Source organism: Plecotus auritus (genome assembly GCF_963455305.1).
Source record: "Plecotus auritus genome assembly, chromosome: 5".
NCBI lineage: Eukaryota > Metazoa > Chordata > Mammalia > Chiroptera > Vespertilionidae > Plecotus > Plecotus auritus.
In genome coordinates this window covers 37162503-37174846 of record NC_137776.1, presented here as the reverse complement: position 1 = coordinate 37174846, position 12344 = coordinate 37162503, and the positions used below count along the sequence as shown (strand labels likewise).

The window sequence follows — 12344 nt, the reverse complement described above, 5'->3', positions numbered from 1 at the left end:
AAGAAATCAGCTCCTTGAAAGGGAAAAATAATCTTTAGATTTTCTCTTCTGTTTCCAAAGATTAAGAAGAAATGGAGAGCCCGGCAGCACGGCTCAATGGTTGAGCGTTGACAGTTTGATTCCCGGTCAGGGCACATGCCGGGTTGCAGGCTCAATCCCCAGTAGGTGGTGTGCAGGAGGCAGCCGATGGGTGTTGTCTCTCACATCAATGTTTCTCTCTCTCTCTCTCTCTCTCTCTCTCTCTCTCTCTCTCCCTTTCTCTCTCTCAAATCAATAAAAGCATATTTTAAATTTAAAAAACCTGAATCTGATCAACTTTCTAGAACTAAGTTACAAGAATGTGGAAAAAGGCATAATAGAGGGTATAATAAGCAACACCTAGGTGTGAGAAACTCAGACAACTAGCTTCTTCAACAAATACATCATGAGGGGAAAGGGTGTGAGGGCCCCGAGTTAAGAGAGACTTCCCTTGCCCTAACTGGTTTGGCTCAGTGGGTAGAGCACTGGCCGGTCAAGGGCATGTACCTTGGTTGCGGGCACATCCCCAGTAGGGGGTGTGCAGGAGGCAGCTGATCGATGTTTCTCTCTCATCAATGTTTCTAACTCTCTATCCCTCTCCCTTCCTCTCTGTAAAAAAATCAATAAAATATATTTTTTTAAAAAAGAGAGAGACATACTTCAGTCAGATCAATTGTAATGCAGGGACCTTATCTGGACTGCCAGTCAAACTGAAAAAATACACAAAACTGGAAAAAGGGGTATGGATGATATTAAGTAATTTTTTTTGTACATATAGCAATGAATTTATGGCTTTTTTTTTTTTTTTTTTAAGAGCCCTTATCTTTTAGCGCTACATACAGTGTGCTTCCCGAAGAACTGATGCCTGGGACTTGCAAAGGGCCTGGGGAGTGGGGTTGGGGGGTGGAAGCTGAAATAAAACAAGATGAGCCTCACTGTGGGAGCTGTGTGACAGGGACAAGGCATCATTAGCCTATTCTCTGCTTTCATAGATGTATGAAATAAAGCAGATAACATTACAGAACCTGGGAATGACCCTGGAGGTCATGCAATTCTAAATGTAACCATACGGATAAGAAAAGGAGTCACCTACGAAACAGCTCACACCTGACCTCCAGGGTCTAGGGTGCCCCCAGGTCCCCCAAGGATGGGAGCAGCATCCATCATCTCCCAGAATGAAAAGCACCAACCTCGGAGGGACCCGTGCCCATGGAGCCCTATGTACTGCTGGTTGGACTCCTGCATCTGACCCTTCCAACCCACACCAACACCAGCACTCACCGTGCTTCTCATCTTCCTCCAATTCCACTGCGTGTACCTGAGCAGGAAAGAAAGGAGAAAAAAGGAGATTCGGGTTTGTTGAATCCTCAAAACCCTACCTTCATGGATCTCATCAGAGGAATGGCGAAATTAGGGTAGAAAACTAACTGAAAAATTAGAGGGAAGTTCTGTCTGCATAAAACTGAACGCTGGAGTGAAAGTGTCATTACAAAACGCCCAGGCCAGGGCACTAACCACTTCGAGTTCTGACACCTCAGAGGGCGGGGGCGCAGCCTCCACCACGAACTGGTCGTCCTCTTCGTTCTCAGAGTTCTGCAAATCGACAATCACATTGGAGACGGTTTGACCACTTCCTGTCCTGAATACAAAGAAATCAGATTAAATTAGAAATCTTGTCGGTGATGTTTTCATCCACCCAGTGCATCTGGAACTGAATGCGAGGTTCCGTGAGAGCAGCTCAGGACAGGGGCCTATCGCTCTCTGTGGGGGGCAGCCTGTCTACTGTAGAATGTTTAGCAGCAGCCCTGGCCCCAAACCCCCCAACTGGATGCCAAGAACTTTCCCTCCGCCTCCTCCCCAGTCATGACGCCACTCCAGACATAGCCCCAACGTCCCAACATCCCTGGGGGGTGGGTGGCCCCTGGATGAGAACCTCTGTACAGCCCTCTCTCGTGGAGACCTGCTTGCCCTCCTCCCTCCTCTGACCTGCTCCTCCTCCCCAGACTCCTAGCGAATGAGGAAAACCAAGCGGCAGAGAGAACTCACCTCCCAGAATCTCACCCACATATTAACTCTCCACGTCCCCTTGCCCACTCAGGGATTCTGTTCCAACACCCCCAGCCTGCTTCCCCACATCACCAAATCCGCCCCCACAGGATCATCCTGTCATCCAAAAATGTGCTCATTCTCTCATCTTAAAAACAAGAACTAGTAACTTCCCTCGGCCCTGCGTTCCTTCCCACTCCCTACTGCCCTTCCTTTCCTTCTCTTGGTCTCTTTGCAACAAAACTTGAGTAAATGTCTACACCTGCCATTTCCAAGTCCGACCTCCTGCTCTATCTGAAACACCTGACCCAGCCTGTTGACTTTTGTATCTACGGATCCTACTGCAGCCACTGGCACAGTGGTCGGCAAACTCATTAGTCAACAGAGCCAAATATCAACAGTACGACGATTGAAATTTCTTTTGAGAGCCAAATTTTTTAAACTTAAACTTCTTCTAATACCACTTCTTCAAAATAGACTCGCCCAGGCCGTGGTATTTTGTGGAAGAGCCACACTCAAGGGGCCAAAGAACCGCATGTGACTCGCGAGCCGCAGTTTGCCGACCACAGCGACTGGCAGGTTGTAAACTTACAAAAGCCCTACCTGGCGCTGGCCTTTATATTGTTTATGATTTGCTCATAACCTTTGTTTTCTATTTCTGCAATTAAGCCTTTAAATCTTTTTCCTATTTCTCCCCTCATTGTTTTTATGCTTAGAAAATCCTCTATCCAGAGGTCAGAGAAATGCACCCGAACATCTTCCCCACGTATTGTAAAGGTTTAATTGTGGGAGTGCCTGTGTTCTCTCTCACTGATCTGAAAAGTGAGGCCATGTGTGGTTTCAGGTGAGGGTCTAACCTGTTTTTTCTTTTTCTCAACAGCAAGTTTTCCCAGCACCATCCACTCCACCCCTTCCGCTGCAGCATGTGCCCGATTCCCATTATCCCGAGGTCCCACACACTGGGAGAAGCCCTTGCCCCTCCTGTTAGAGTGCGCCTCACCTGTCCGCTGTTAACACCTCCGTGCTGTCTTGTCGTTTCACTCGGGGAGGCGCTGGCCTGGCACTCCCAGGACGAGGAATTCTTCTAAACCCAGACGTGGAAAACCAAACAGGGGTATAAACACTCCCACATTTCAAAGTAGACAACAGAAAACCCAGGTCAGCTCAACACTGACTTCCAGCCACCATCTGCCTCCTAGTCTGCACATACTCTTAGAATATTAAGAAATGCCATTAACCTAAAAGTATCTATCTTTTAATCTTATATTTTCATTAATTTTAAGGTACAAAAATAACTATCAGTAATCAAAACATGACATAATTTAGCCATAATTATGCATTACTCTAAATCTCTAAAATGTTCTATGTGTAGTTAGTTGTCACCCAAGTACAGAAAGACTAAATAAAATACACAGTTTTTGCTTCTTAGTACAAATATTTCCTCGGAATTAAGCTCAAGCATTACATGAACTGCGGGAGATACAGAGAGGAGCGTGTCAGCTCCGCGTGGGGGGAGCACAGACCTGGCACCAGACGGGAGCTCATGGGGGACCTCAGGGTTCTCGGGCACCTCTGACTTCTCCTGGCCGATGGGTCCCACTTCTCCTTCTGAGTCAGCAGTTTGCAAAGGAAGGAATAGAAACAACGGATACATACTGGAGAAGACAGTAACCAAGTAATTGCAAATATAAATGAGCTTTCTCATCCATCATTCTGATGAAGATAAAACAGACACCTGGCATCTAACTCTGGTGAAGACCAGGGAAATGGGCTCCCTTCAGCCCTGGCTCAACTCCTCCAGAAACAGAACTAAAAAGGGAGATTGATCAATTCAGCACTTTAAAGAAAATACAACCAAAAGAAATGGGCACGTTAAATAACACATGTGCCAGGAGGCTCCCATCACCACTAGTGACTAACAACAGGCAATCTGGTAAATATGGCATCGCCACAAGCGAGACCTTTTAGTGTAAACAGTGACATCATTTTAACATGTAACTAGCAGAGTACAGTGATACATCTAATAATTGCATGTCTAAACATGGGGTTCTAGAAGGTCTTCATCTGAGTTGTGAGCAGTGGAATTACTAGTGCTTTTCATTTTCTTCTTCATTTTAAAATTTTTCTACTTTGAGTATACCATATTATATTTATAATCTGAACAAAACTGTCTTCACTTTGATAAAATGATTTAATCTGTAAGTAACAAGTCCAAACTATTAAGACAATTACATTTACTCCACTATTTAAAGTAAAAGTGAAAATCCATCAGAATTTGAATTTTGAAAATATACTTTATACTCTGGAAAGAAATCCTTTGAAATGTTTCTTTTTAATATATATATATTTTTTTTATTTCAGAGGGGAAGGGAGAGGGAGAGACAGAAATATCAGTGATGAGAGAGAATCATTGATTGGCTGCCTCCTGTACGCCCCCTACTGGGGATCAAGCCCGCATGTGCCCTTGACTGGAATCAAACCCAGAACCCTTCAGTCCACAGGCCAACGCTCTATCCACTGAGCCAAACAGGGTAGGGCTTAAAATGTATTTTTGACACATAAAACATGCAGATTAAATCTTAAATTGGGATAGTTTTACTAACACACCTATAAGACATAAATCTGAGAGCATGTCTGCATCTGTACACGTGTGCACACAATTCGTATCGAGCACTCACTCAGCACCATTCCTTACCTGAAACACTAGGGGAATCACCTGAAAAAAAGAAAAAGAACACATCAGAAATTCACTTTTGTGTTAGTAAACCTCAGTATACAAAATGAGCAGAACAGTATTAGAGAAAAATACATAATAAACAATTTGGATTTTATCAGGGGGGAAATGGTCATTTCTTCAAAACTTCTAGTCACTGTCACTCTCTTGTTTTCAAAGGTAGAAAAACAAAGAACCAAGAAAACTATGACTCATAACATGTTATAACAGGAAACTGGTATGAAGAAAGTGTGTCATAGAGACAATGAAACAGGCAGGACAAACACTGACTGACTCCGAATGTGCGGGTCCAGGCCATTCATTCCTCGAAGGAACCGCCGGCCACGGGTAGGACTCCGGTGAGACCAAACAACCAGCCTTCCCTAACTGGTCAGTCAGGACTTTTCCATCAGCTCCTAAATTAGAAGAAACTTTCTCAAGCTCCACAGGAGCCGACCTTTGCACTTGTCACCAGGGTCCTTTTTCTTCAAGTGCTGCTCAGGGCACAGGTACCTGAGCAGAAGCACTGCAGGGTGGGTGCGTTCAACCCACAGGTGGATCATCCTTTTTTGTATAACTCTTAGAATGCATGAACACATGTGCAGAAGAGCCGAAACTGCACGCCCCTGGGTCACTGGGAGGACCCACATGCCAACGCAGGGTGAAGAGTGCTCTCGGCCCCCTGGTCTGTCCATCCGCAGGACTTGACTCTCCACTGACTATGGAACACCACACAGAGAGCCACAGCAACGGTGCCCCAGGGGCAATGGGAACCGGGAGGCCCCACAGGACCCCACAGAGTGACAGCAGAGGACAGGCCTGGTGACCGGTGGGGGCCCAAGGAACTGGAGGGGTGGTTAAGAGGGGCCTGGAGAATGTGGCTCTAGATGACACCAAGGTGAGAACGTGCACATGGCAATTTCAGTCCCCATGACCTCAGTGTGACTAAGCCACTCCTGAAAGCATCATGGCTTCCTGCTGCTAAACTCCCACACGGCCACAACACCTAGTGGGAGTGGGTCCCGATGCTCCTGTCCCCCACACGGGCCTCTGTGTTTTGAGGCTCCTGGTGGCCGGCCTGCCTGCCTCCTCCTGCCCAAAGGCTGTCCCCGACCCCGTGGCAAAGTCCCTTGCAGCTCTGGTGCACACCGCTGTCCTCAGTCTGCTTTGTGCACACTAACATACTCACTGCCCAGGGCCTGACACACTAGGCCTCCAACAGGTGTTTTCTGTTTGAGCAAATGGACAAACATCAGCCCCACCTGGCCACACCGCCGCCCAGCCCCAGCAGCCCCAGGCCACCCAGCACCAGGCCCGCACAGCCCTGCTTCTGAGGCACAACACTTGAGGAGGCCCTGGCACTCCCCTAGCCTGTTAGGAACTCCAGGCCTTAGAAGACAACTGCAGAATGTGCATTTCACCACAACTTTTTTTTAAGTGCTAAGAAAACTATGCCAAAAGCAGAGACTAACCAGGTACAACTTAAGACACTGAAAGAACATTACAGACAGAAAACCATGGTCATGACAGTGTTGTGAGCTGATGAAAGTCTTCTTTGAACATGAAATCAGTGGAGTGTGCCCTAACTGGTTTGGCTCAGTGGATAGAGCGTAGGCCTGCAGACTGAAGGGTCCCAGGTTCGATTCTGGTCAAGGGCATGTGCCTTGGTTGTGGGCACATCTCCAGTGGGGGTTGTGCAGGAGGCAGCTGATCGATGTTTCTCTCTCATCGATGTTTCTAACTCTCTATTCCTCTCCCTTCCTCTCTGTAAAAAATCAATAAAATATATTAAAAAAAGAAATCAGTGGAGTGTGCTCAGCCTGTGGGAGGCCCAGCAGTGGCTGAGGCTGGCTTCAGGATCATTCCTACACTCCAGGACTCTGCCACTTGACCTTCCTCTGAAAAAAACTCCAAGGACACGGGACAGGCTGGTGCTATCCAGCAATGACTAGAATATTCCGCTCTCATTTATGTAGAGGAGAAAGGGAAGCAGTGGCCATGTCCAAGCCTGGTGTATGAAGGTAAGGGACAGGGCCCCGTGTGGACCACAGACCCGAGGTGACCCTATAGCTCTGACAGGACCCCAAGAAGGGAGGTGCCCAAAAGAAGCACCACATCGGGGGACTCAGTGTCCCCAGGAAAGGAGTGAAAGAGCCATCCTTACCTTTCTGCTTCACTGCTGGTTCTGGCTCAGGGTTGTCTCTCCACAGACTAGATGAGTTACCATCTGAAACACTAGCTGAGTTAGTATTAGCTTCTGTCGGTCCTGATATGAAACAGTTTGAAACGGGTAGTTAAGACTGTGCACTGCGGGCTGGTGGCTTTACCACAGAGCCCACTAGGTGACCCACAGTGTATAGTGGACACGCCAAAGGCGATCCCCAGGGGGAGCATTTGAGATCTTGCTCCCAGGCATATGTCCTCATTTTGGCACAAATAAACTCTCATAAAAATTCAAAAATTAAAAAAAAAAGTCCCCAGGTGTGGCTCCAGGGTCCAGAGGGAAAGAAGGGAGCAGCCTGTGAGCAGGGCCAGGCCCCACTCAGCCCAGGCGGGGGCCTGGCCCCCCTCCTCCATTTCTAGAAGTGCCTCCCACTACTGCCAGGCCTGGGACTTGAGAAGCTGCAAATAGGCAGTAATCTCAGAAAAGCAAGAGGAAAAGAAAAATATTTGGGGCATGGTGTACAGGCCTAGATATCTTAAACGCTCCCAAATACCTGCCTACCAATTAATGACTAATGTGCCAATGTTTATAAAATTAGAAAAAAAAAAAATCCAGTATCTGAGAAATGTTTTTCCTATTTAAAAAAGGGGGGAGGGGCAGAGAGGTACAGGAGGGACAGATATTTAATTGTGGCATGATCCTGGGCTGGAAAGTGACCTATCACTAAAGGACCCCACTGTCTCAGAAGAAACTGGAAGACAAAAATAAAATAAAAAAATGTTCCCTTTCCTGAAACACATCTTATCATTTCTCAAAAGTATTCAAAGAAATGGTTTATATCAACCTGCCATTAACTATCAAAGAACTGCTTTATTTTATGTAACAGAAGTACATAAATGGATGACATAATTTTCTAAGGTGATTTTTTTAAAAATCTTTAAAATGATGCAAACAATCTGATTCAAGTGGCCAATTACTTATGATATCTTATAGAGGGCAGACAAGGAAGCAATATGAAATATTAAGTTCTAGACAAACATAAGTATCAGCTTGGCAGCTATAGATTATCAATTTTAGAAGAAAACACCCCAATAATTTTAAGTTACATTTTATTTGAAAGTGTCAAATATTTTCTATACTCTACAAAACCCACTAGCACAATAAGTAAATTACAAATGTACTATCTTTATTCTGTAGTTCAAGGAGATTAGTGACACTGCACAATTTTATCTTTTTAAAGTTCTGGTTATTTTCTTGAGTAAGCTTCAAATTCACACAAATAGAACAGAGAAACAGGCTATATATTCACTAATTATACAACTAATTCTTTTTATATATACATATATTTTATTGATTTTTACAGAGAGGAAGGGAGAGTTAGAAACATTGATGAGAGAGAAACATCAATCAGCTGCCTCCTGCACACCTCATACTGGGAATGTGCCCACAACCAAGTACATGCCCTTGACCGGAATCGAACCTGGGACCCCTCAGTCCACAGGCCGACGCTCTAGTCACTGAGCCAAACCGGTTAGGGCTATACAACTAATTCTTAATCACAGAGGGAAGGTTAACCAGTTTGCCAAATAACACTCAAAGAAATAATATACTCATATTAAAATTACTATGAACTGGAAAGAAAAAAAAGGCGCACTAGCGCCATCTGTTGTCTAAACTACCAGGAACCAAGAAACCTCGCAGGTCAGGTGTGGACTGGTCATCAAGACCTCTCAAGTTCTGATGCCCTTCCTGAGCCGCAGCCTGTTGCCTTGAGCAGCTGCCATAGAGTCCAACGAGATCCCGGTGCACACCATCGGGAAACAAGGTAAAGAGCACAGTGCACCTGCATCAGGGTGAGTGGGAAGCAAAACGTTCTGCCTGATCCAAGCAGGCCTTTAGGTCTAACAGAAATATGGGCGGTGGGGAGTAAAGGGGTATCATAAGTTAAACGACACCACAAAAAAACAACCAGACAAATCCAGAAAGTGAACATTCTACAAGACAAATAACCTATTCTCTCCAAAAATGCGCTGGGATAAAAGGGCGGGGCGGGGGGTGTATTCCAAATTCAAAGTGAGGAGGCAAAAATTATAATAAAAATATAGTGTATTAATCTTAACTGGGTCCTGGTTTTTAAAAACATAAGAACTTTTTTGAGACAATCAGAATACAGCCTGGGTTTTTAGGAGTATCGGGGTTCAGATGGTAAGAGAATTTTGTTAGGTGCAACAATAATTTTGTGGCTATGTAGGAGTATGTCTTTTTTTTTTTTTTTTTTTTTTTGAGCTGCATACTGAGATATTTAAAGGGTAAACTGTTAGGATGTTTTCAATATACTGTGAAATACTTCATAAAAAATACACAGCTATATAAGATCTGGGAACAGCCAAAACCGGTTTGGCTCAGTGGATAGAGCGTCGGCCTGCGGACTGAAGGGTCCCAGGTTCGATTCCGGTCAAGGGCATGTACCTTGGTTGCGGGCACATCCCCAGTGGGAGGTGTGCAGGAGGCAGCTGATCGATGTTTCTCTCTCATCGATGTTTCTAGCTCTCTATCCCTCTCCCTTCCTCTCTGTAAAATATCAATAAAATATATTTAAAAAAAAAAAAAGATCTGGGAACAGCCCAAGTGCCCATCAGTAGATGAGTAGATAAAAAAGCTGTGGTACCTTTATACCATGGAATACTATGCAGCAGTAAAAAAAGAATACTATCTTATCCTTTGAGATAGCATGGAGGGACCTGGAGAGTATCAGGCTAAATGAAATAAGTCAGTCAGAGAAAAGAAAAGTATCATATGATCTTACTCATATGTAGAATCTAAGTAACAAAATAAACTGATGAATGGAGTGGATCCAGAGACATGGAAGCATGGAACAGAGTGTGGAATCTTGGAGGGAAGGTGGGAGGATGGGGTGGGGGTGAGGAAACAAACCAAGGACCTTATATGCATATATGTATAACCCATGGACACAAATGAGGCCATTCATATATGCATGGGGGGGGAGAACCTGGGCGGGGGAAGGGGGGTGGAGGGAAGCTGGAGGAAGTCAATGGGGGAGGAAGGGGGACATATGTAATACTTTCAGCAATAAATAATTAAAAATAAAGTAAAATTACACAGCTATTAATGAAGCAAACATGACAAAATGTCATCACTGCTAGATCTAGGTGAGAGGTATATGGGTCTTAATCATTCTCATCTCTCTACTTTCTGTATCTTTCACAATAAGAAAATTTAAAAAATAAAACAAAATTAAATGTGGGACTCAAGCAAAGTAAAGATATGGATGGCTTTCTATTCCGGGAAAGCTGGGACTGTCAAACCACAGTAAAAAGAACAGGCTTAGCAGGCAGCCTGCACCACAATATCAAGTAGGAGAAATAGTTCATATTTTAAAAACTAGTGGCCCGGTGCACAAAATTCATGCACATTAAAAGGGGATTAATTAGAGGAAATAATATTGCTATTTGCCCTTTCTCTATAATAGAAGTGTCAGAGATGAAAGAAAATTAGTAAAATGTATATGAAAACCTTTCTCCTGTCAGAATCTGGGGCACACCACAGGACCCAGAGTCAAGTCCCCGCCCACCCACATGCACCTCAAGATCATGTGAGACCCAGACCTGGCCGGCCCCTGCCCCCAATGGGCTAGATCCAGACCTGGCCAGTCCCACCCTTGTCAAGCCCCACCAGGCAGGGGACGTAGCCTCATGTCCCCTGGCCTGGTGCCAGGACGGGGGGCGTGGCCTGAGGTCCCCCAGCCCAGACCGGGGCAGGGGGCATGCTTTGAGGTCCCCCATCAAGCCCCGCCAGGTGGGGGACGTGGCCTGAGATCCCCTGTCAAGCCCCGCTGGGTGGGGGGCATGACCTGAGGTCCCCCATCAAGCCTTGCCAGGCGGGGTGGCACAGCCTCAGGTCCCCCGGCCCAGCACCGGGAGGGGGGTGCAGCCTCAGGTCCCCCGGCCTGGCACCGGGAGGGGGGTGCAGCCTCAGGTCCCGCGTCCAGCCCCACTGGGCGGGGGTCGTGGCCTGAGTTCCCCTGACCCAGCACTGGGGGTGCACCTTGAGTTCCCCTGTCAAGCCACTCTGGGTGGGGAGCACAGCCTGAGGTCCCCTGTCAAGCCCTGCCAGGCAGGGGGGCGCAGCCTCAGGTCCCCTGGCCTGGTGCTGGGGCGGGGGTGCGGCCTGAGGTCCCCTGGCCTGGTGCCGGGATGGGAGGTGCGGCCTGAAGTCCCCTGTCAAGCCTCACCTGATGGGGCGCAGCCTGAGGTCTCCTGGCCTGGCACTGGGGCGGGGGGATCAACCTGAGGTCCCCTAGCCCAGCACCAGGACGGGAAGCGCACCTTGAGGTCCCCCGTCAAGCCCTGCCAGGTGGGGGGCATGGCCTCAGGTCCCCTGGTCTGGCGCCAGGGCAGGGGGCATGGCCTGAGGTCCCCCAGCCAGACACCAGGGCAGGGGGCGCGGCCTGAGGTCCCCTGTTAAGCCCTGCCGGGTGGGGGACACAGCCTGAGGTCCCCTGTCAAGCCCCATAGGGGCGGGAGAGGGTGTAGCCTCAGGTCCCTGCTGATTGCTTGTTAAGGCTCCTTATGGGAACTTGGCCTCAGCTGTGAGTGCAGCCATCTTTGTGATGGAGTGATGGTCAATTAGCATATGCCCTCTTTATTAGATAGGATTAAATGGATAAATTCCTTGTGGAAGTCGTCAATCCACCTGAAAAAGCAAATGATAACAAAACCATGAACTCTCCTCCTGCCCCTGACAACACAAAGCCAGCCATCTGGCATTGGACACAGGGCCTCAGTAAACTCAAGTGTGTGTAAGGAGCAGAGTGGTATGGCATGCTTGTGACAGGCCAGCCACCTTGTGGATATCATCTCATTCACTGTGACCCATATGCCAATGAAAGGAGGATCCATGGGCTTGCAGGGGGGTGGGGGTTGGAATTCTTCCCAAGGTCTGAGACTACACTGGCCACTCCATGCCCCACCCCTCTCCTTTGGCCCAGGGACTGCCTGGGAGCTCCCTCCTGGGACCCTGCCTACCAGCTGAGAGAAGCTCCCGCAAGGATGACATAAATGCACCACCCCAAGAAGCGACTGCACTGCAGCATGTGGGCCCTTTGTGAGAGCGTTTTCATTGTAAGAAGTCATCCTGCTCCAGTTCAGTGCCCTTTATTCAGTCGTCCTGCAGTGCTGGAGACCCAGATAAACCACACAGAGCTGACCCACTTGGAACAAACAGCCAAGGCCACCTCACACAGTGCCTGGGGACCCCACTGGAGCAGGGCGGCAGACACACAACTTTCAGAAATGTGGTTCTTAAGGGGAAATACATGGTAGGAAAGACATGCCTATCATTCTTCTAGCCACAGGCATAAAATTTTTAAAATCAGAAATATAA

The 12344-nt window shown here is 47.2% G+C and overlaps 1 protein-coding gene across 5 annotated transcripts in view; it reads right to left on the bottom strand.

Annotated features, from left to right (window-relative positions):
* TRAF3IP1 (TRAF3 interacting protein 1) overlaps window positions 1-12344 on the bottom strand; it is a 44833-nt gene that overhangs the window by 16567 nt on the left and 15922 nt on the right. For 2 of the 5 annotated variants that reach the window (XM_080670346.1, XM_080670350.1), the window contains 6 exons: window positions 6942-7043; window positions 4760-4780; window positions 3588-3672; window positions 3065-3148; window positions 1534-1657; window positions 1300-1336 (listed from right to left, as the gene is read on the bottom strand). In XM_080670346.1, coding sequence (XP_080526472.1) covers window positions 1300-1336; window positions 1534-1657; window positions 3065-3148; window positions 3588-3672; window positions 4760-4780; window positions 6942-7043 — 453 coding nt within the window. The remainder of the gene's footprint in view (window positions 1-1299; window positions 1337-1533; window positions 1658-3064; window positions 3149-3587; window positions 3673-4759; window positions 4781-6941; window positions 7044-12344) is intronic. The other 3 variants (XM_080670347.1, XM_080670348.1, XM_080670349.1) reach the window with 3 other exon arrangements.